General features: G+C 44.9%; 1 protein-coding gene across 3 annotated transcripts; it reads right to left on the bottom strand.

Moving 5' to 3' along the window:
- Positions 1-1,726: 1,726 nt before the first annotated feature.
- LOC115510256 (signal-regulatory protein beta-1-like) lies at positions 1,727-23,269 on the bottom strand. Of its 3 annotated transcripts, none has more exons than XM_030309907.1 (6): positions 23,145-23,269; positions 10,656-11,012; positions 8,360-8,680; positions 7,442-7,780; positions 4,691-4,801; positions 1,727-4,184 (listed from the first exon to the last, which is right to left on the bottom strand). In XM_030309907.1, exons 1-5 carry the CDS (start codon positions 23,212-23,214, stop codon positions 4,701-4,703), a joined length of 1,188 nt encoding a protein of 395 aa, XP_030165767.1. In that variant the 5' UTR covers positions 23,215-23,269; the 3' UTR covers positions 1,727-4,184; positions 4,691-4,700. The 3 variants fall into 3 exon arrangements, with proteins under 3 accessions (XP_030165767.1, XP_030165766.1, XP_030165768.1); XM_030309906.1 differs by having other exon boundaries at positions 4,661-4,801; XM_030309908.1 differs by lacking the exon at positions 4,691-4,801 and having other exon boundaries at positions 23,145-23,268.
- Between the last annotated feature and the right edge of the window lie 839 nt (positions 23,270-24,108).

The raw sequence follows: 24,108 nt of genomic DNA on the forward strand, positions 1-24,108 counted from the left end.
AGCCTCCAGCATCTCTCCCTTCCTCCAACCTCCGGGAGATTTCACACCTTCCATCAGAGTCTAAAGTCTTCAGAGTTTAAAGACTGGGATATGTAATGCCTTGATAGTCAGGAGCACTGGATTTGCAAATAGATGCAGTCAAGGTTCCAATCCTGAATCCACTTCTTGGTGATTGGGCTATATACACTTTGACTTTGAAATTTTCATTTGTGTAGCTCAAATATTCAAACTGAGTTCATAGTCTGCACTCAGACATTCTCTTAACCCTTCTACCCTGTTCCGTATGTGGCACATGCTGTACACATTTGGGCAAACCAAAAAGGGACCCATGTTCTACACCCTCACTTGTCCACCCTTGTCTGCCTGCTAGAAGCCCTTTTGGTTTTACCTCCTACACACCTGTGGAATCTGTTTCTCCATCTCCATCATCTCTTGCCCAAATGAAAACTATTACTTCCTAATAGGCTACCCCCATCTTGTTCTGTCTGGCGTAAGCTCTACCTTCTCTTTCTTCCAAGGTGGTCTTCTACAACACACATCTGATTATACGCCTTCTTGCATAAACAGTTTTGTGGTTTCTCATTGCTCTTACAAACCCAGAGTGTTTGGTATATAGTATGGTGTATGGCATATCGTGTGGTATGTGGTATATGGTATATGGTATGTAGTATGTGGTATGTGGTATATGGTATGTGGTATGTGGTGTGTAGTATATGATATATTGTATATGGTATGTGGCATATGGTATGTAGTATATGGTATATTGTATATGGTATGTGGTATATGGTATGCAGAATATAGTGTATGGCATATGGTATGTGGTATGTGGTATATGGTATATGAAATGTGGTTTGTGGTATATGGTATATGGTATGTGGTAGTGTACACAATCCACCCTTCCATGACTGGCTTGGCCCCTAGAGACAAAAGGATCCCTGCCTTTTCTGGTACTGACCACAGTCTCTTATTCCACATTGGGTTCCCTGGGAAATAGGTGTTGAGATAAATATTAACAAGCAGGTCATTTTCAGGGAGTACTTTTAGGATCAAACCTGTGGAAGGGAGGAGAAGGGAGTAGGAATGTTTAGAAGAAGCTAAGCTGCAGTGAGGTCTCAATGACAACCTCAGGTGATCTCCTGTGCGTGCTGATACTAACATGTTATTTCAGAGTTGTCCTGAGCTGGGGTGAGCGGGCTGGGCCTCTATATCCCCATGTTGGGGAGCCACTGGATGTGGCAGGTTACCAGGCATGACCTGGGGCAAGGTGGCTCTTCTCAGCTGAGGCCATCTCAAAGAGGGTCACAGCCCAGGGCCACCTCCTGAGGCCTAGTGCATCACAGCATCCACCTTGCTCTGCAGAGCCCCTTCCAACTCTGTTCCTCGACCTCAGCACATGGATTAACCGCCCCCCCCCCCACACACCCCATTGAGGTCCTTAGACCTACTCCACTCACCCAGGGGGCTTGAGGTCTCTGAGCACACCTGGACTAACCTGGGCTTTCCCACTTGGAAACATTTAGGATGACTATCATGGGGACAGAGAAGCAGCTCCTTCTGGGATCTCTGAGTGCCTGGCTCTGGAGTGAGCTCTGGCAGAGGACAGAGGAAGGAGGAGAAGGAACCTCAGAACTGGAGTGAGATAAAACCTGGGTTATGAAACAAAATCTCCCGACTATTCACTTCCTTGCAATGTCCCCCAGGGGGATGCGAGAGGCAGAGATCCAGCTGAGGACAAGATGTTGACTTTTTTTTAATGGCCTTAATTTGTGTAACAGTTTTACATTTAGAAAAAACTTGGTACAATCATACAGAGTTCCAATATACAGCTGCACACAGTTTCCCATCTTATTGACGTCTTACAGTAGTATGGTACATCTACTATAATTTAATGAACCCATGTTGGTACATTATTATTTAGCAAAGTCCATAATTTATTTAGATTTTGTCTTGGCTTGGGCTACTATAAGAAAACACCATAAACTGGATGCCTTGTACAACAGGAACTAATTTCTCACAGTTCTGGGCATGAAAATCTGAGATCAGGGTGCAAGGATAATTAGGGTTGTGATATGCATTTCCCACAATAGCAAAGCAGATGGTTGTGTAGTCTCCTGGTCTCCCCCCCCCGCCCCGCCCGATGAACCTGCATAACGTACAAAGGTGAAAAAAAATGGCAGAAGGGAATGGGCATAAAGCTGAAGGGGTACAGGAGAAACGAGAAGAGAAGAAGCTGGAGGTAAAGTTCAAACTCAATGGGAGTGGGGTTCATGAAGGCACAGAGACCTTCATGGGAATGCGGCCCGGGATACTGTTCCCAAGCATCCAGATATGCAGCCAGAGGAGGAGAGTGAGGATAAACTTACCACGTCGCTGAGGAAAGTGGGGGTGGGGTGGGGTGACAATGTCCCGGAGGAAGTGATGTCAGCAAATATTCACATTAATGTTGTAAAGATTTCACAGCGTCGGAAGTGCCAAGGGTGGAGTGTTGGAAGCTGATCCCAAGTGAGAAAGGAGGGAGATAATCCAGACGTTTGCTCTATATGGGAAACTGTGCCATCAGAGGAAGGCAGGCCCTCTGCAAACTACTCTTGATAAGTCTTTGCAAACAAATAAAACTTCCCTTTTCAACGTTTCTAATGTTTCAAAAGCCCATATACCAAGTGAATAATAGTTTTACTGTTTTTTTGTGTCCCGATACATTCATAACTGACTGTTGGAGGGTTTCTGAGATGTTGAAAAAGGTTTCTAAAGGTCACAGAAAAATCATTACTTTTCCCACTGATTACTGGCATCACTTTTCATGGTTTCAGCTGCACTGTCATTGTTTTGGTCCTGCATCACTATGCAAAGTGAGCACTGTTTCCATTTATCAAGTTGGCTGATCTTAAGTTCTAGGGAAGTAGTTCAATTCAGGTATGAGCTGTGGGAATGCAGAGTGAGAGAGTGGAATTGATATTTTACATGGGGTGGTTTTTGGAAGGTGCTTTTCATAAAGAGACATATCAGCAGAGCTTGAAAGGGGGAGAGACCAAGCCGTGCACATCTGTAGGGGGAAGAAGCACAGAAGGGAAACAATTTGACCTCCATTTCCATAGGATCACTGTGGCGGAACCCAGAGAGTCTGTTAGGCACGTGGCAATGGTCCAGGAAGGGATGCTGGTGGCCGGGACCAGGGGGCAGCCCGGGAGCGAGCAGTGTGCAGGTGCTGGGTGGAGCTCCCTGGTGGGCGGGAGGAGGCTTGCCCTCGCTCCTGAGAGCTTTCCAGGAATTTTGCAAGCTAGTTGTTCCACTGTTGGCAGCTTGAAATTGGCCGCATTGGGAGTGTAGACACCACCGAAGTGGACAAACACTACAAATCGGGCTTCTTTTTCCTCCAGAGAAGTGGATTGTTGAACATTTACCATGTTGCCACTGCACATAGCTTTATGAAGGCAGAATTGAACACGGGATACGAAGAAGGAAATCAGGGAAGGGTCCAGGTTTCTGGACTGCCAGCACGTGTACATGAGCAACAAGGTCGGGAAGGATGAAGTTGACAGAAGAGGTAGTGTTTCCATCACAGGGAGAGGAAGAGATATTCCTCTGTGGGTCTGAGTAGAAGGACATGTAGGCAAAGAGGGAGGAGAATCCCTTCTCTTCTTCCAACCAGGATGGGATTCATTTGTATTCGAGAGACATTGGAGAACTCACCAAGGCTTAGGAGTCTGAGGGTTGGCAGGAATAAACTGTGAGAACATGGACTTGAGTGTGTACTTCATGACCATGGTCCCCAGGAGAAGGATACGAGATAGCCTGGTGTGCGTACATGTGACTTGTTTCTCACATTCTAGTAGGATATCCATGTGTCAGTCTCCAGAGACATTCTATTGGCCTGCTCAGGACCAGGTATGAAGACCAGCTCTGGGGGCATCAAGGACTGGGAGAGGAGCGGCAGGAACTGTGGGCAGGTGGGTCTCTGGGGAAGCCGACATTTGGGGCAGATTTGTGGAAGCTTCTACTTGTTCCTTGTCTTAGGCTGGGCTCCTCAGGGAAGGAAGGAGGCAGCAGAGACCGAGGATGGCATGTAGGAGGGGAGGAAGGAAGGAGCTGTGGACCCATGTTCACATTTCATTATCTGCGCATCATTCCAGAAATGTTCTCCACGTGTCTCCTTTGTCCTGGGTGCTATTTTCCTCCTGGGACACCTGTAGTGAGAGGGCAGAAAGTCCCTGACATGGACTGTGCCTCCTCAACCTTCCTCCCTAGGTCCTGATCCCCCTTCCCCATCCTCTCCAGTCTGTCCCACAGAGGGTCAGAGCGGGAGCCGTCCTCAGAGCAGCCAGCAGGCACCTGTCAGCATTCCTCTAAATGTGGACACCTTGCGCCCAAATAATCTAGAGATGGTCTCCACGGGGTTTTCCACCCAGCTGTTGCTCAGTCAGCCCACTTACTTCTCAGAAACCCTAGGCCTCTGTGCACATCCTTTGCCAGCCTTTGACCCCACCCACCTCCTACAGGACCTGAGAGTCCTCCTGGGAGTTTGGAACCTCCCAGAGGGATTCCTGAGGCCCCTTAGGGTATCGAAGGAGTTATTTCACCTGCTCTTTACTCCAAGTGGGCAGTGACCCTGTATGACCTGTGGGCTGCCCCTCTTGCTGATCTGGCTCTTTCTTGGACTGACCTTGCCCTGTCTTCCTTGTCCATAACTCACAGCCAATCCATTACTTCCTGTGGACATAGATGACTGAGACAGTGACGAGCAGCAGTAGCAGCTTGGGACCCAGGTAGAGAGCCACCAGGAGTGGAGTGGACAGTTCTAGATCTGGAAATGAAGGGACAGGAGGCAGCATCAGAGAGGGATCCAGGAGTCCACTCCCAGGGGCCTCGACTTACTCCATCTGAGGGAACCTGGACCCATCAATGCTCTGAAGCTAATGAATCTCCCTGTGAGACGCTCAAGGCAGAATTCAGAGTTGAAGTACCTCATCTCGCTCACCCCTTCTCCGGCTACCGGGGGTCCTTCCTGAGGGAAGGGATGGAGGCTGTGCATCTTGGTGCAGCAGGGTCAGCCACATAGGCATCCAGCCTTCCAACCCAGACAACCCTAATACCCATTTCCAGTCTTAGCACACAAGCAAGCTTGCTAGTTCAGACACACTGGAAGCACCAGAAGTAACAGCCCTTGTATGAGCCCCAATGCAAGGCCAAAGACCAAAGTCTAACCCAAGCCAGTCCAGAGGAGGTGATGTTGATTTGTCTCTTCCTGCTTTCCTGGTTCAGGAAAGTCAGGTCAAGACTGACCCCTGGAAATCACACGGTCCAAGAATAGGAGGACTCTGAAAGGTGGAAGACGAAGGCAGACGGTCTAGATGCCGGCAGTCTGGAAGAACACAGCACCAGGTATCCTGGCTCCATGCTACTGAATCCCCAAGCACAGGAGACCCAGGTGTGGCATTCAAACAAAGAAAGACTAGTGTCAGCAATCCTAGCTCCCATTTCAAAAAACGAGGAGCAAAATAAACCCCAATCAAGCAGAACAGGGAAAAAAAGAGGAGAAAAATTAATGAAATTGAAAATACACAAGAGAGAAAAATCACTAAAACAAAAGAGAGTTTGTGGAAAAGATTAGTAAAACTGAAATACTTCTTAGTAATTCTGACAATGAAAAAAGGGAAAAATAAATATTTCCAATATCAGGAAAGAAATAGGATATTACTACAGAGCCTACAGACAGCAAAATGATAATAAGGTAATATGATGAGAACTCTGTGGGTAGAAATTGGACAACTCAAGAAAATGGACCAGCTTCCTCAAAGCACAACCTGCCACAAGCATCCAATATGAAATGAAGAATTTGAGTAGCCCTAGCTATCCAGATTCTCTTCATATATATATATATATATATACACACATATATATGTAGCTATATATATATATATATATATATATATATATACATATATATATGAAGCTATCCAGATTCTCTTTATATATATATATAAATATATATAAATATATATATATTCTCTTTATATATATATATATAAATATATATAAATATATATATATTCTCTTTATATATATATATATATATATATATATATATATATATATATATATAAAAGGGTTGTGGAGTCCCATGTGGTTCACAAGAAAGTTCTCCTAAGCATTTAGAGATGAAATAAAACCAAGTTTGGTGCACAAAATAAAGTCTCAGAAGAAATTTTGAGAACTATCCATTCCATTATAACTGATTGTAGGGAGTTACTGATAATTTTACAAAGTGTGTAATGGTATTGGTTTTGTAGAAAAGCCAATGTCATTAGTCACATGACCATCCAATTATGGACATCCATTTGCAACTGAGTGTGCATCCATGACTAAGTCACTAGTGAACACAATTATGCAACTTCTGCATACCTCTAGTTTTAAGAGAAATTGTTTGTTCTCCTCTTTCTATCTCTACTCTACTAGGTGGCAGGGTCACGGACACACAGTGACCCAGTGTTGACCTAGCAATCAGGACAGTGTCATGGGGTATGTTAGAAGGAAATGGGCCTTTGAAAGGTCTTCTGGAACAAAGACTCCTGGAAACATGGCTCAAACTCCTCCATATATTATAAGAGCGAAATAAGATATAATTTGGTCATAGAAAGGGGACCTGTAGGTCCTTGGGACAATGCCCAGCTGTTTTCTCTAACACGTTTGTCATATAGGCTGGTGGTCCCTGTCCTCGGGGACTCAGGTTTCTCTTGATTGGTTTAGCCCATCACCTGGACTAAGGGCAGGACATCTCCATCTGTCCCCCATTGCTCCCTGAGTCGGTTCTGTAAACTTCCAAGCTCCCAGGGTGGTTGTAGCAGGAAGAAGACCAGAAATGAACTGGAATTGACATCAAGTAAATGTGCAGTGAGTAATCATGATTATTGCTGGCCTGTTGTCCCAAAGCAGGGGACAAAGGTGGTTTGTGCTGTGAGCACCCATGGTCACCTGGGAGCCTGGTCCAGACTCAACACTCTGTCCTCAGGGTTCCCTTCCAGAATTTCAGAGTGGCAAGTGCAGACCTTTGCTGAGAAGGGGATAGAAGGGTGTAAGAAGAATCGATATGAAGCCCAGGTGAGAACGAACAGAAGGAGGAGGTGGCTGGCCTGGCGTGGTGACATAATTACTGTCAGGTGAAGGTGCAGGAGGCAGGATGCTAGCGACAAGATCATCTCCCTCCCTCTGTTGTTTCCTTCTCTAATGCATGTTTCTGTCAAAAGATCTAAAAAGCTATGTACCAAAATCTTAACAGTGGTCACTCTTGGAGCATGAGCTTTGGGGAGGGAAGCTCATATCAAAATTCTGCTTTATGTCCGTAGACCTCTAGATTATTCTATAATAGGCATGAATGACTGCTTTTCACATAAAAAAAGAAAAGATAGAATTTAAAGTGCCAGGTCAGTTGGCATCTCGGACTCACCGTGGGTCGTATGGGCTTCCTGGTCCTTCTGGTGGGCAGAGACCACAAGGGTATGGTTTTTGGTGACCGCGGGCTGCCCATCATGCTGCACCTGGCAGGTGAAAACCACATCTTCCCTGTGGGCGGATAAATTCACCAGGAGCCAGCTTGTCCAGTTAAAGGTCCCATCCTTGTTCTCTATGAGGTTCGAGGCTGTCGAGGCCGTTTCTGTTCGGGACACGTTTCCGTTCTCCAACCAGGTCAGCTGTAGGCGCTGGGGGTAGAACTTCTTCACTTGGCAAATGACCTTCACCTGGTCCCCTGTCACGGGTTGCTGGGCAACCTCCAAGGTGGGTGGAACTGAAACAGCACAGAGCAGAAGCTCTGACCTCATGGAACAGACACATCACCGGGGAGGGGCTCGAGAACTTAGGTTCCCCCACGCAGCAAGGGAATCACCCAGATCAGTGCTAGGCATACAGCTGGTGCTCAAACACTGAGGGTAGGCTTTGCATGTTAGTGAAATCCCTAAGCACAGTGCCCAGTACACAGTAGGTGCTCAAGGTACCTACTGGTAGCTCCTATTAGGGTAATGATGAGTGAAATCGAGATATGCAGCCCCCAGCATGCAGTTGGAATCGAATAATTAGCAAAATCCATGAAATCACCGAGCACACAGTGGCTGGATTACAGTAGGTGCTCAATAATTGGAGTGGCTATGGGAAAGTAAATCGAACTACCTAGCACGGTAGGTGTTCACCCGGAACTGCCGTTAAAACAGGAGGAGGTGACGGTACCCCTGGGTGCCCGGTGACTGGGAGGGTCTGTCAGGAGGCAGGTTCCAGGGGATGGAAGGCTGGGAGCACGGAGTGGGGGAGGGGCAGGCTGGGAGGCTTGGGGGCCGGAGCTGGGCTTGGGCCGGGGGTGACGGGCATCTACCTCGGAGGGTCTCGGACAAGTTGGCAGTCCCACGAAGAGGAGGGCCCCCCTGCAGGGTCACGTGGGCCACCTCGCAGATGACCTGGGAGCGAACGTCCCCCGGGGCCAGCGGCAGCGTGGTTGTGCTGGAGATGCTGTAGGAAGCGCTGTCTCCCTCTGGGTCCACGGTGGTCTGGGAGGCTGCCAGCTCATTCCCGTTTTTGAACCATTTCAGGGTGACGTTTCTGGGGGAGAAGCCGTGGGACTCGCAGGTGAAGCTCACAGTCTGCTCAGGTGTGGCCCTGGCCGTGGGACCCGACACCACGGGGGGAGAGGGTTTGGCTACAAGAGGAGCATTTACGAGCAGTAAGCATGACTGTGGTCATCCTCACCAACGACAGGTATGTGACACTGTGCAGAATACTCACAGATTATTTTCCAGCCCTGCAGGGGTGGAGGGGGCCCTGAGGAGAGCCGGAACCAGGTGGCCAGCTGCCCGTAGGCCTGGACGTGGCCAAGCCCAGCGCCCCCGTTGAGAGGGGACTGCAGGCCTTTCTCCTACTCGGGTGGGAGTGAGGGGCACGTGAGGCAAATACAGGCAGTTTTGCTTTGAATTTAACACTGAAAATGCTTCTCCAGGACCAAACTCGGATCTGTCTTTATCCCAAACTTAACTTACACCTGGAGCTCTCCCTTCAGGTATTTGTGAATTTACTCTAGTTTTCACTCTTTCCACAAATATTCCATAGGGTCTCATCTCCAATCCCTGAAACTGAGAGGGAGGGAATGAGGGGTTGTTTTTCTGAATCTGCGTTCTTCTCTTGGGTCAGTGTTGGGTTGAAAACCAAGATCACGGAGTGCTGAGAAAGCCAAAGATGGTTAATTTTTCAATCGTGAATCTATTTCAAGGACAGAGACACTGGCCTACGGAGCAGGCAGAAGCCCTCTTGTGTCCTGGGAACACACACATCAGTGACTCGAGAGGGAGGGCATTTCAGAAGGTCCTATAGGGGGTCTCCAAATTGTCCCTTATTACCAAACACCTTCTAGAACAGTCGTCAGAGGGCACATATTGCAGATATGTGTATTTGTGAATGTTCAACTTCCTTTCTAAAACTCAGCAAACATTCTGAGGACATAGGTAGGAGGTGTCACATGAGTAAGTCAAGTCATGAAAACACCAGCAGCCCTGACACCCCTAGAGGGACAAAGCGCTGTGATTGGTTGTATTGAGAGTGTCTCAGGCCCCTGATGCTAGGCTGACTCCCTGACCCTCAGCTCCTTCAGGCCCGTGCCTGCCTTGTGATGGGGTCCGTGGTATGTCCCCAGCATTCACGGGACAGCCACCGCATGCCAGGTCCTGTCATAAGCAACTTACATGCATTCGCTCACTCAGTCCCTGCAGCGGCGCTGTGGGGCTGTGTTGTCATAGACATGCGAGGACACTGAGCCCAATGTGGGGATGACTCCTCAGAGGTCCCAGAGCCAGGATGGCAGACCTGGTTGGGAGCCCAGGCACTGGTACTGGCTGCGGTGACCAGGCAAGGGACATACCCACTGGGAACTTGTGTGACACCCTCACAATCAGGATAAAGCCCCGTTTCCTCCCTATGTCTGGGGGTATAGGGAGACTCAGTTGCTACCGTTAAGAGTCAGTCCCTGTATCACGGGAGCATTTTTCGAAAAGACCCCCAGCGAATGACCTACATCGGGCATCTCTTCCAAGCAGGGGTAGCAGAGTCAACAGTGCTGCTGTGCCTCTTCTCCCTGTGATATTTCTGAACGGTTATAAGGAAACACATTCCCCCCCTCTCTGCCTTCGGTGCATTTACCCGCATTGGAAGGGAGGGGAACGTAAGCTTCATGAGAGAAAAGTCCTTGGCTGTTCTGTTGTCTGCTACGTCCACAGCACCCAGAGCCCAGAATGCACACAGCAGGTGCTTAGTCAGTGCTGAGTAAGGAGAACCCTGGCCACATTAAGCGGAGGTCTCTCCAGAGGCAGGGGTGAAGTCAGGCCTTGTAACGGGGAAAGTCACTCAGACTTTCAGTCCCTCATCGCTGGAACCAGAAGGCTGGTCAGGATTGGAAAAGGGAAGAGCTGGGAGCCTGCAGACTGAGGTTCCAGATTTTCCCACTGTTTACCAGCCCTGGGGCCTTCAGCAAATAGCACAACCTCTCCGGGCCTCAACTTTCCTGATCCGTGGAAGGGCTCATTCAGGGGCACCCGCCAAAGCACCTGATCCTTATCTGTTGCTCAAGCGATGGAGGGCATTCTTATTGACTTGTTGTCACAACCAGGGGATGGAGCGATACTCACCGCTCACGATGACCTGGGTGCCTCGTCCAGACTTAAACTCCACATCCAGAACCCGTTTCCTGAACTTCACACAGTAGTAGGTTCCCGTGTCTGCTGGGGTGATGTTACTGATGCGGATGGAAAAGTCCAGGTTGCTTCGCTTTGTGATGTCTGTAACAGTTGTTACTCGGGGGGAGTGGCGGTATCCGACAGAACTAAAGATTAACTCCCGGCCTGGCCCTGTGCCCCTGAACCACTCGACCTTCCCAACAGGGAGCAGGGAGGTCAGGGTGCAGCGCAGAGTGGCTGTCTCTCCGGCTGCCACAGACACCGACTTCTCGGGCTGGATCACCTGCAGTTCCGTCTCATCTGACACACCTGGAGGGAGAACACGACAGTTACTTACCATCCTTGTGCGATCCTGTCCGTCCGCTCAAGTGTTTATCCACAACAGCTTTCACTGAGTGCACACCGTGAGCCCAGCCCGCTGCGTGTACACGGCATGTAGCCCTCGCGACGAGCCTGCCACACGGGACCCTGTTACAGACGAGGAAAGCAAAACACAGAGAGATTCGGTGACATGGCACACAGCAGGCGGATGGCCCCCAGCCCTCTCTGAAAGCGTCGTGCTTCACCAAATGATCCTGCTTGTCTACGTTCTGGCCCCTTGGGATGTTACACTTTCTGGTCTCTTGCATTCAGTGGGGCCATGAGATTTCTTTAGACCATTGTGTGTGAGCAGAAGTGATGGATGTAGTTCCTGGGCTGTGTGTTTAGCTTCTGGAACCTCTATGGATCAACTTCCCTCCTTCACAAGCACGTGCACATGCTGGGGTCTGTTCTAGCAGCCTGGATAATTGAGTGGCAGTGATGGGCAGAGCTTTCAACAAACACAAACATGTAGTTAAATGAGAAGTAAAATATTCTTTCAAAAATCTGTGGGTTTTTTTTCTTATATCATAATCATATTATTTTATTTTTTTTAAATATAGTTTATTCCAGTTGGGCTTAATACAACACCCAGTGCTCGTCCCAACACGTGCCCTCCTCAATGCCCATCCCCCACTTTCCCCTCTCCCCCATCCCCCCATCCCCCATCCCCCCTCAATTTGTTCTCTGTAGTTAAGAGTCTCTTATGAGTTGTCTCCCTCCCTCTCTGTTTGTAACTATTTTTCCCCCCTCCCTTCCCCCATGGTCTTCTGTTAAGTTTCTCAAGATCCACATATGAGTGAAAATATATGATATCTGTCCTTCTCTGACTGACTTATTTCACTCAGCATAATACCTTCCAATTCTACCCACGTTGCTGCAAATGGCCAGATTTCATTTTCTCATTGCCAAGTAGTATTACATTGTATGTAGAAGCCACATCTTCTTTATCCATTCATCAGTTGATGGACATTTAGGCTCTTTCCATACTTTGGCTATTGTTGAAAATGCTGCTATAAACATTGGGGTACATGTGCCCCTATGCATCAGTACTCCTGTATCCCTTGGGTAAATACAATCCCTGTATGCTGGGTCATAGGGTAGTTCTATTTTTAATTTTTTGAGGAACCTTCATACTGTTTTCCAGAGTGGCTGCACCAGTTTGCATTCCCACCAACAGTGCAAGAGGGTTCCCGTTTCTTCACATCCTCGCCAGCATCTGTAGTTTCCTGATTTGTTCATTTTAGCCACTCTGACCGGCGTGGGGTGGTATCTCAGTGTGGCTTTGATTTGTATATCCCTGATGAGGAGTGACGTTGAGCTTCTTTTCATGTATCTGTTGGCCATCTGGATGTCTTCTTTGGAAAAGTGTCTATTCATGTCTTCTGCCCATTTCTTCACTGGATTATTTGTTTTTTGGGTGTGGAGTTTGTTGAGTTCTTTATACATTTTGGATACTAGCCCTTTATCTAATATGTCATTTGCAAATATCTTCTCCCATTCTGTCGGTTGCTTTTAGTTTTATGATTGTTTCCTTTGCAGTGCAGAAGCTTTTTATCTTGATGAGGTCCCAATAGTTCATTTTTGCTTTAAACTCCCTTGCCTTTGGAGATGTGTTGAATAAGAAATTGCTGCGGCTGAGGTCAAAGAGGTTGTTGCCTGCTTTCTTCTCTAGGGTTTTGATGGTTTCCTGTCTCACATTCAGGGCTTTCATCCATTTTGAGTTTATTTTTGTGAATGGTGTAACAAAGTGGTCTAGTTTCCTTCTTCTGCATGTTGCTGTCCAGTTCTCCCAGCACCATTTGTTAAAGAGACTGTCTTTTTTCATTGGATGCTCTTTCCTGCTTTGTCAAAGATTAGTTGGGCGTACATTTGTGGTCCAGTTCTGGGTTCTCTATTCTATTCCATTTGTCTATGTGTCTGTTTTTGTGCCAATACCGTACTGTCTTGATGATTACAGCTTTGTAGTAGAGGCTAAAGTCTGGGAGTGAGTTGCCTCCCGCTTTGGTTTTCTTCTTCAATATTACTTTTGCTATTTGGGGTCTTTTGCAGTTCGATACAAATTGTAGGATTGTTTGTTCTAGCTTAGAGAAGAATGCCAGTGCAATTTTGATTGGGATTGCATTGAATGTGTAGATTGCTTTGGGTAGTATTAACATTTTAACAATATTTATTCTTCCAATCCATGAGCACAAAATGCTTTTCCATTACTTTGTGTCTTCTTCAATTTCCTTCATAAGATTTCTACAGTTTTCAGCATACAGATCTTTTACATCTTTGGTTAGGTTTATTCCTAGGTGTTTTATGGTTCTTGGTGAAATTGTAAATGGGATCAGTTTCTGTATTTCTCTTTCTGTTGCTTCATTATTGGTGTGTAAAAATGCAGCCAATTTCTGTACACCCTGTGACTTTGCTGAATCATAATCATATTATTTTAGTTTCTGAATGCTATTACAACAAATTATTTTTTTAGGTTTTTAATGTTTATCTATTTTTGAGAGAGAGAGCACGAGCAGGGGAGGGGCAGAGAGTGAGGGAGACACAGAATCTGAAGCAGGCTTCAGGCTCTGAGCTGTCAGCAGAGTCCAACGTGGGGCTCAAACTCACAAACCGTGAAATCATGACCTGAGCCGAAGTTGGATGTTTAACCTACTGAACCACCAATGTGCTCCATAACGAATTATTTAAAACTTAATGGCAAAACCTACAGAAGTTTATTATCTTATAATTCTTGAGGCCAGAAGTCCAAAACTGGTGTTGCTGAGTGAAAATCAAGGGTCAGCTGAGCTGCATTTCTTCTGGAGTTAGGGTTTTTGTCTTTCCAAATTCTAGAAGCTGCCCACAATCCTTTTCTCACGGTTTCACATCTTCCAGTCACTCCAAATTCTTGCCTGTCTTGTCACCTGTCCTTCTTTAATTTTGACTTCCCTACCTCATTCTTATAAGGACTCTTGTGAATATATTTGGGCCACTTTGATAATCTCGGATAATCTCCCCATTTAATAGTCTCCAGTTAATCACTTCTGCAAAATCTTTTTTGGCATATAAGAGAAAACTATTCACAGGTCTAGGCGTTATAAAACGGGCTTCTTTGTGGGGGACATTGTTCTGTCTACCACATATGTATCCCCAGACTATTACAGAAACCAGTTACTGTAAAAAAAGTTTTGTATGAGCCATTGCTACACAGGCTGAGAAGCAGGCAATTTACTGGAATCTGGAAGAAGGACTTTTCAAGCAGTGAACTGGTGAAACAGTTTGTGAAGTAAAACTAGAAATCAACAACAGAACAAGAAATAGTATATTCTCAAATTTATAGCAATAAAAGAACTCATTCTTAAAAAAAGCAAAAATTAAGCAAAAAGGAATCACGAGAGAATTTAGAGAACACCTTGAGATGAATGAAAATGGAAACACAACTTGCCAAAGCCTACAATCTGCAGTGAAAGCAGCTCTAGAGGGAAATTTATGGCTGTAATGCCTACATTTAAAGAGAGGAAAGATCACAATTCAGTTAACAACTATGGACCTTGAGAAATCAGAAAAAGAAGAGGAAAAATAAACCTGAAGGTAGCAGAATGAAGGAAATAAAAAACACTAGTGTAGAGATAAATAAAATGCAAATAGGAAAACAACACAGAGGAACACTTGGACTGTTTGTGGGAATGCAAACTGGTGCAGCCCTCATGGCAAACAGTATGGAGGTTCCTCAAAAAATTAAACATAGAGGGGCGCCTGGGCGGCTCAGTTGGTTGAGTGTCCAACTTCGGCTCAGGTCATGACCTCACAGCTCGTGAGTTCGAGCCCCGTGTCGGGTTCTGTGCTGACAGCTCGGAGCCTGGAGCCTGCTTCAGATTCTGTGTCTCCCTCTCTCTGCCCCTCCCCTGGCTCAAGCTCACTCTGTCTCTCGAAAACAAACATTAAAAATAAAAAAAAAATTAAACATAGAACTACCCTATGAGCCAGCAGTTGCACTACTATATATTTGTCCAAAGGATACAAAAATGCTGATTTGAAGGGGCACATGAACTCCAATGTTTATAGCAGCGCTATCAACAATAGCCAAATTATGGAAAGAGCCCAAATGTCCATCAACTGAGGAATGGATAAAGAAGATGTAGTATGTATATACAATGGAATACTATGCAGCGAGAAAAAGCATGAAATCTTGCCATTTGGAACAACGTGGATGGAACTAGAGGATATAATGCCAAGCTGAATAAGTCAGACAAAGACAGATACCAAATGAGTGCACTCATATGTGGAATTTGAGAAACTCAACAGATGAACATAGGGGAAGGAAAGGAAAAATGAGATAAAAACAGGGAGGCAAACCACAAGACACTCTTAAATACAGAGAACAAACCAAGGGTGGCTGTAGGGGAGGTGGTTGGGGAGATGGGCTCAATGAGTGATGGACAGTAAGGAGGTAACTTTTTGGAATGAGCACTGGGTGTCATATGAGATGAATGTCATATGTCATATGAGATGAATCCCTGAGTTCTACTCCTGAAGCCAAGACTGCACTAGATGTTCACTAACTTGAATTTAAAGAAAATCTTGGAAAAAAAAAAAAGATCAACATTCAAAAATCAAGTACATTTCTATAAGCGAGTGGTGACCAATTCAAAAGGGATTAGCAAATAATTCCACTTACACTAACATCAAATAGTATAAAATGCTTCGGAGTAAAGTCTCACATGGGGATGAAAGACTTGTACACCAAAACGTGTAAAATGTTTTTGCTGAAAGAAATGAAAGAAGACATAAAAAATGGAAAAACTTCCTCTGTTTGTGCATTGGAAGACTTCATATTGTTAAGATGTCGATACTACCTAAAGCGATCTACAGATTCAATACAATTGTTATCAAAACCCCCGTGGCATTTTTTTTTTTTTTTGCAGAAATGGAAAAGCCCATTCTAGAATTCATATGCAATCTCAAGGGACCCAAGATCACCAAACAATCCTGGAAAAGAGTGTAGTTGGAAACCTCACATTTCTTGATTTGAAAACCTACTACATAGTATATTAATTAAAGTACTATAGTACTGAAAAGAATAGAGGGATAGTGCAATGAAATAGAATAGAAAGCCTAGAAATAAACCCTCACATATATTGTCAAAAGATTTTCAACAAGAGTGCTAAGACCATTCAATGGGGGAAAGAGTAATCTTTCCAACATGAGACGCTGGGAAAACTGGATATCCACATGCAAACAAAGGAGTTGAACCTTCACCTTACTCTATATAGATAAACAAGCTCAAATTGGAGAAAGGGACCTAAATGTAAGAGCTAAATCAATAAAATTCAGAGACAAAACTCTAGGCAGAATTTATGATGTTGGGTTTGGAAATGATTTCTTTAATTTTTTAATTTAATTTTTTAATGTTTATTTATTTTTGAGAAAGAGAGAGAGAGAGAGAGAGAGAGAGAGAGAGAGCCAGAGCCTGAGCAGGGGAGGGGCAGAGAGCGAGGGAGACAAGAATCTGAAGCAGGCTCCAGGCTCTGAGCTGTCAGCACAGAACCTGACAGGGCTCGAACCCACAGACCACGAGGTCATGACCTGAGCTGAAGTCAGATGCTTAACAGACTGAGCCACGTAGGCAAATATGGCAATGATTTCTTGGATAGAAACCAAAAGTGCATAAAACAAAATAAAAATATATATGACTTGGACTTCATCAAAATTAAAAACTTTTGTGCGGGGGCTCTTGGGTAGCTAATCAGTTATGTGTCTGATTCTAACTCAGGAAATGATCCCATGATTCATGAATTCAAGCCCCACATAGGGCTCTATGCTGGCTATGTGGAGCCTGCTTGAGATTGTCTCTCTGTCCCTCTCTCTCTGTCCCTCCCCTGCTCCTATGCTCTCTCTCTTAAAATAAATACTTAAACTTAAAAAAAAAAACAACAAAACTTTTGTGCAGCAAAGGGCAATATCAAAAGTGAAAGAGAACTCAGAATGGGAGAAAATATTTGCAAAGCATGTGTCTCAGAAAGGATTAATAGCCAGCATATATAAAGAACTATAATTCAACAACTAAATAATGAACAGCCCAATTAAAAAAAGGACTTAGGACTAGAATAGGCATTTCTTCAAAGAAGATATTCAAATGGTGAGTAAGCACATGAAAAGATGTTGAACATCACTAGTCATTAGAAAAATGAAAATCCGAACCACAATGAGATACCCCTTCATCCCTGAGAATGGCTTTTATCAAACACAACAAAGCAAAACCAAAATACAAGGAAATTAAAAAATCAGAAAATAAGGATTGAGTAAGCTGTAGAAATTGAAACTCTTGTACATGGTTGGTAGGAATATAAAATGGTGCAGTCACTGTGGAAACAGTGGTTTTTTTCATGAAAATTTAAATATAGAATTACCATATGATCCAAATATTCCAATCTTGGGTAAATACCCACCAAATTACAGGTATGTAATCAGACATTTGTACATCCATGTTCATTATAGCATTATTCATAATAACTGAAAGGAAGGAGGAAAAACTCATTTCTTCTTTTTTTTAAGTTTATTTATTTTGAGAAAGACAGAGAAATCACCAGTGGGGTGGGGGGCAGAGAGAGAGACGCACACAGAATCCTAAGACAGAATCCTAATCCACACTGTCAGCACAGTGCCTGTCATGGACCTCGAACCTACAAAACCGTGAGATCATGACCTGAGCCGAAACCAAGAGTCAGACACTTAACTGACTGAGCCACTCTAGTGCCCCAGAAAAAGAACTCATTTCTATCCATAGATGAGTGCATACACAAAATGTTGATAGATATATACAATGGAATTATATTCAGTCTTAATAGTCTGATATGTACTATGATATGGATGAACTTAAATGTCATTCTATGTGATATATGCCACATACAAAAGGACACATATATGATGCCACTTACATGAAGTACCTAGAAGAGACAGATTCATAGATACAAAAAAGTAGAACAGAGGTTACCAGTGGCTGTGGGGGAAGACGGAATGGAGAATTCTTGTTTAATGGATGCAAAGTGTCTGCTTCGGTTGTTGAAAAAGTTCCTGAAATGCACAGTGGTGCTGACTTCCCAACTTTGTGAATGTACGTGAGGCCACTGGCTTGTACCCTTAAAAATGGTGAGAGGGTAGATTTTATGTGATGTGTAGTTTAGCATAATTAGAAATATGGCTTCAAAGAAGGTGATCGCCCCATGTAGAGCCTTTGAGTTGGACTAAATGGCTCAAGGACAAAGAAAATGTATTGTTCCAGGGACTGGTAGATTTGAGAAACATGTCCTTGAAGGAGGACATAGCACCATGGGAATGCCTAAACAAAGGAAATAGTAGTCTGCAAATTTTTCCGTGTTCTGAAAAGAGTTGTGGGAGGTGGCCTATGTCGGGACATTATCCATTGAAGGGACACAGTCATTTGGGGACATTCATTTCACTGCAAGTGCAAGACTTTACAGTTGGATTTCACTGCCTAAGTGACTAGCCAATCTCTCGAGACATAGAGAAATACAAAATATTTCCTTCCTTTTGAAGTGTCCTAAAAACTAGGCAGGCATATACATCAGAGGAGAGGGCTACTGGAAACCACACATACATACATCCTGTGTTCTTTTCTATTTCTTAGCTACTCAGGGAGAAAAGGTGTGGTTCGCTCTTACAGAGTGTGAGCTGGTAAAACCCTGCACTGAGCACAATTTGAAACCAACCATGCCTCCTAAGGAGGGTACATGCTATCACAGGCAAGTCTTGGGTGTGCCAAGAGCATCAGGTGGTTTGATCTGTAAGTCTGGAGAGGAAAGTTGGGGTCAGGAAGCCGAACTGCTAAGACAAATGGGAAGAAATAGGCATGCATCTTGGGGAAGGAAATGGAGGGAACAGGGGAGGGAGGAGGTGAGAGGGATTAGAGGGTCAAGAGGAGCCAGGGAGAGGTGTAAACTCTGCCATCTGTGTATCTGTAATCCTCATATTTCCATGTCTGGCCCAGGCCTTGCCCTTGAACTCTGGATTTGTATGTCTGACCAGCCACTCACCACTTTACTTCGATAGAGGTAAACTTCTCACGGTTAACTCGTCCCAAACTGAACTCGGTTTCCAACACGTCCTTGTACATCTCAGCTGAGGCACCTTTATTCTCCCAGACGCTCAGGTCCCAACCCTCGGGAGCCTCTCTTTCCACCCCAAATCCTGTGTATCAGGAAATCCTGTGGTCTCTCCTTCTGCATGCACCCACAATCTGACCTCTTTCCCCTTTCTGTCCTGGCTGCTGTCTTGGTGCACACCATATGTCCTTGTTTGCACGAATGCAGGAAGCTTTGAATGCTCTAGTTCCTTCTATGTATGCCCTGTGGTAGTCTAATCTCAACCAAATCCTAGAATAAGTTAAAACTCATGTCGCATCATGCCACTTGTGTCTTCAAAACTTTGCAATGGCAACCGTTTCACTCAGAGTAAAAGCCCAAATCCTTGAACAGAGCGGGAGGGTCAGGGCATGTGCACATGCTGTTCCCATGCTGTTCAGGAAGGCTTTTCTTCCAGAAGATCACATGGCCCACACCCCCACCTTCTTATAATCTTGCTCAAATCTCCCTTCTCAGTGATGCCCACCCAGGCTGCCTCTTTAAATACATCCCACCCTAAAGAGTCTCTCATTATCTTAGCCAGCTGTACTATCATGTTTTTTTCCTCACACTCACCACTTTCTAATATACCGTTATTTACTTATTTGGTATGTCTATTGTTTCCTGTCCTTTCTTCCGCTACAATATAACTGTGTCGAGGGCAGCTACTTTTCTCTTTTAATAACCAGTATGCCTTAAGTTCATAGCAGCTTCTGACACCTAGTAAGTAGTTGTCCAGTATATATTTGTTCAATGTGCAAGTTTCCCAGTGCGACCCCTGTCTGAGACATGAAGTCCATTTTCAGTGGAGAATTTCTCAGGAAATTATGAGAAACTGAGTTTCTAATGAAGATGACGTGGGGGGAAACAGTCACTTGCATATGCCCAGTAAGAAGAAGAGCCTGAGAGAAGCAAACTACAAACGCTCTTCCCTACACTGCAACCCACCGCCTCCCCCTGCCCCGCCTTCCCTACACCCACTGGCAGATCTGCAGAAATCTCATGGGATTGATGTGGGGCCATAGGGTTTGAGAAGAGCAATGGTTAGACCCATGAGATCTAGAATCAGACTGCCTGAGTTCAAACCATAGCCCTACCGCAATCCCTATCAAAATAACACCAGCAGTCTTCACAGAGCTAGAACAAACAATCCTAAAATTTGGATGGAACCAGGAATGACCCCAAATAGCCAAAGCAATCCTGAAAAAGAAAACCAAAGCTGGAGGCATCACAACCTCAGATTTCACGATGTATTACAAAGCTGTAATCATCAAGACAGTATGGTACTGGCACAAAAACAGACAGACCAATGGAAAAGAATAGAGAACCCAGAAATGGACCCACAAACGTATGACCAGCTAATATTTGATAAAGCAGGAAAGAATATTCAATGGAATACAGTCACTTCAGCAAATGGTGCTGGGAAAACTGGACAGCAACATGCAGAAAAATGAACCTGGGCCACTTTCTTACAACCATTCACAAAAATTAACTCAAAGAGGATGAAAGACCTGAATGTAAGACAGGAAGCCCTCAAAATCCCAGAGGAGAAAACAAGCAAAAACCTCTTTGACCTTGGCCACAGCAACTTCTTACTCAATACATCTCCAGAGGCAAGGGAAACAAAAGCAAAAATGAACTATGGAACCTCATCAAAATAAAAAGTTTCTGTACAGTGAAGGAAACAATCAGCAAAACTAAAAGGAAACCGACGGAATGGGAGAAGATATTTGCAAATGACATATCAAGTAAAAGGTTAGTATCCAAAATCTATAAAGAACTTATCAAACTCAACACCCAAAAAACGAATAATCCAGTGAAGAAATGGGCAAAAGACATGAATAGACACTTCTCCAAAGAAGACATCCAGATGGCAAACAGACACATGAAAAAATCCTCCACATCACTCCTCATCAGGGAAATACAAATCAAAACCACAATGAGATACCACCTTACACCTGTCAGAATGGCTAACATTAACAACTCAGGCAACAACAGATGTTGGCAAGGATGCGGAGAAAGAGGATCTCTTTTGCATTATTGGTGGGAATGCAAGCTGGTGCAGCCACTCTGGAAAACAGTATGGAGGTTCCTCAAAAAACGAAAAATAGAACTACCCTGTGACCAGCAATTGCACTAGTAGGTATTTATACACGGGATACAGGTGTGCTGTTTCGAAGGGACACACGCACCCCGATTTTATAGCAGCACTATCAACAATAGCCAAAGTATGGAAAGAGCCCAAATGTCCATCGGCAGATGAATGGATAAAGAAGATATCATATTACATATACATACATACAATAGAGTATTACTCGGCAATCAAAAAGAATGAAATCTTGCCATATGCAGCTATGTGGATGGAACTAGAGAGTACAATGCTAAGTGAAACTAGTTAGTCAGAGAAAGACTTCACTCATATGAGGAATTTAAGATACAAAACAGATGAACATAAGGGAAGGGCAGCAAAAACAATATAAAAACAGGGCGGAGGACAAAACATAAGAGACTCATAAATGTAGAGAACAAACATAGGGGTGCTGGAGGGATTGTGGGATGGTGGATGGGCTAAATGGGTAAGGGGACATTAAGGAATCTACTCCTGAAATCATTGTTGCACTATATGCTAACTAACTTGGATGTAAATTTAAAAATTAAAAAAGAAAAAAAATTGTAGCCCTACCATTCACTACTGAGTGACCTTGGATTTTCTGTGCTTCCTTTTTCTTATCTGTAAGCCAGGGGGACGAAAATGTTTACCTTGCGTGCAAAGTTCACAGGACATAACAGACACAAGTGTTTCTAAGTGTGTGTGGAACATGGTGAGTGCTCGGGAAATTGGAAAGTGATTACGCATGAGATTTCCTGAGGCCTGGAGGCCTAGGATGGTTGGGATCAGGATATAATTACAGGTGCAGATCATACAGGCAGGATCCTCGGTATCTTGTACCCCCTTTTTTCCTCCCCACTCCGGTCCAGCATGGAGGACCTCCAAGGTAGTAACGCACAAAGTTCTACTCCTTCTACCCAGAGAGAAGTTTGCTTGTCTTAAGAGCTTGGTGGATGGTGAGCAGTACTTTAGAGAAGTAGAAAAAGTGGGTGAGGAGCTGAGAGACAGGGAACCAAACATCTGTTCACTGTGCATTTCACGTAGAGTGGACGTGGCATGAGGAAATCGATAAGAAAGCGTTTTCAGATATCCCATACCCACGTGTGCACCCTTCCTCATGCCCAAACATGTACACACACACATACACAAGTGCATTCCCGAGTATGCATGAAGTGTGGCCCAGCATGCTAGCATACAGATCACTTTGAGGATTCCATGAAATTGTCATACGTGTTAAAAGCCGAGTAAAAGGTTCGGCGCATAGGAATCACCCAACACATCATTAACCAAAGTTTGGGAGGACACACAGCAGAACTGGAACTCTGGAGACCTCGGAGTGTGCTAAGTGATGCCTCTTCTTCTGTTTCCCTCTCTGTATTTTCTGATGTTTGTTTAGTTAGCCTCCACCGAGAAGCCGAGCAGCATAACACGGTGGAAAGAATGAACCGTGGAGCTGGGTGGCCTGGGCGTGAATCCCGGCAGATGCACTGACTTAGGTAGCTGACATTGGGCCATTAACTCTCTCTGCCTGAATTTCCCCATCTGCTGATCAGCAGTACAGTCCTAGCTATCAGGCAGGGGTGTTGTGAGAATTAGATCATTTAATACCTTCAAACTGGTCCTTGTGACAGATGGAAGCCTCCACTGTCTGGATGCCTCTGGTAACAAGCTGTAGGTGACGGATGCTCAGATCCCCGACTTCCTGCTCTCAGATGACACCCAGTCCTTGGTCTTCTGTGGCAGCCCTGGGTAGCACACCTGTGCTTACCTGGAGGCCCTCCCTTCATGTCCAGGGACATGGGTGAGGTTGAAGGGGTAGGGAAAAGGGATTGTACCCAAGGCAATGCTTACCTATAACTCCCAACAGCAGAGCCAGCAGCAGGTAAGGAGGAGAGTGGGGCCGGGAGGCAGGGTCCGACATTGTGGAGGCCTGGGGACTCTGCACTGTGCAAATGTGTGTGCTGGGGAGAATTGGCCTCTGTTCTGTAGAAAAGAAACCCTGCCTCCTTCCATGATTAAGAGGAAGTGCCTATGATGGGGTGACGTGGCTGTGAGGCAGCAATCTGTTTCTAGATTGTGAAATAGAAGTCAGGCAGAAAAGGCCTCACTTGGTGAGGGGTCCTCTTCTCTTTTTCAGAGAGTGGAGAGGCCCAGTAGAAATAATGCTTCCCTTCTGCATGGGGCCTCTGCCCCCCCCCCCTCCAGTGGGCCCTCCCCTCATCTTGAGGCCCCAAATTGGGTGTAAAGATTACTGAAGTCAAATGGATCAATGTTTTCTTTTATAGATTGTGCTTTTCACATCTTATCTTAAAATGCCTCTTTTTTTATATGAAATATTTTATTTCTTGAGCAATAGATTTATGTTTCCAAATTAACTAGACAATTATTAGCTAAATGCTCTTTCAAGCATTTGTGCTTTTTCTTTTTCTTTTTTTTAATATATGAAATTTATTGTCAAATTGGTTTCCATACAACACCCAGTGCTCATCCCAAAAGGTGCCCTCCTCAATACCCATCACCCACTCTCCCCTCCTTCCCACCCCCCATCAACCCTCAGTTTGTTCTCAGTTTTTAAGAGTCTCTTATGCTTTGGCTGTCTCCCACTCTAAAATGCCTCTTTTAAAAAATTTTTTTAATGTTTTTATTTTTGAGACAGAGACAGATCACAAGTGGGGGAGGAGCAGAGAGAGGGGGAGACACAGAATCCAAAGCGGGCTCCTGGCTCTGAGCTGTCAGCACAGAGCCCGACATGGGGCTCGAACTCACAGACTGTGAGATCATGACCTGAGCTGAAGTCGGACGCTCAACCGACTGA

This window comes from Lynx canadensis, chromosome A3 (genome assembly GCF_007474595.2).
Source record: "Lynx canadensis isolate LIC74 chromosome A3, mLynCan4.pri.v2, whole genome shotgun sequence".
Classification (NCBI taxonomy): Eukaryota; Metazoa; Chordata; class Mammalia; order Carnivora; family Felidae; genus Lynx; species Lynx canadensis.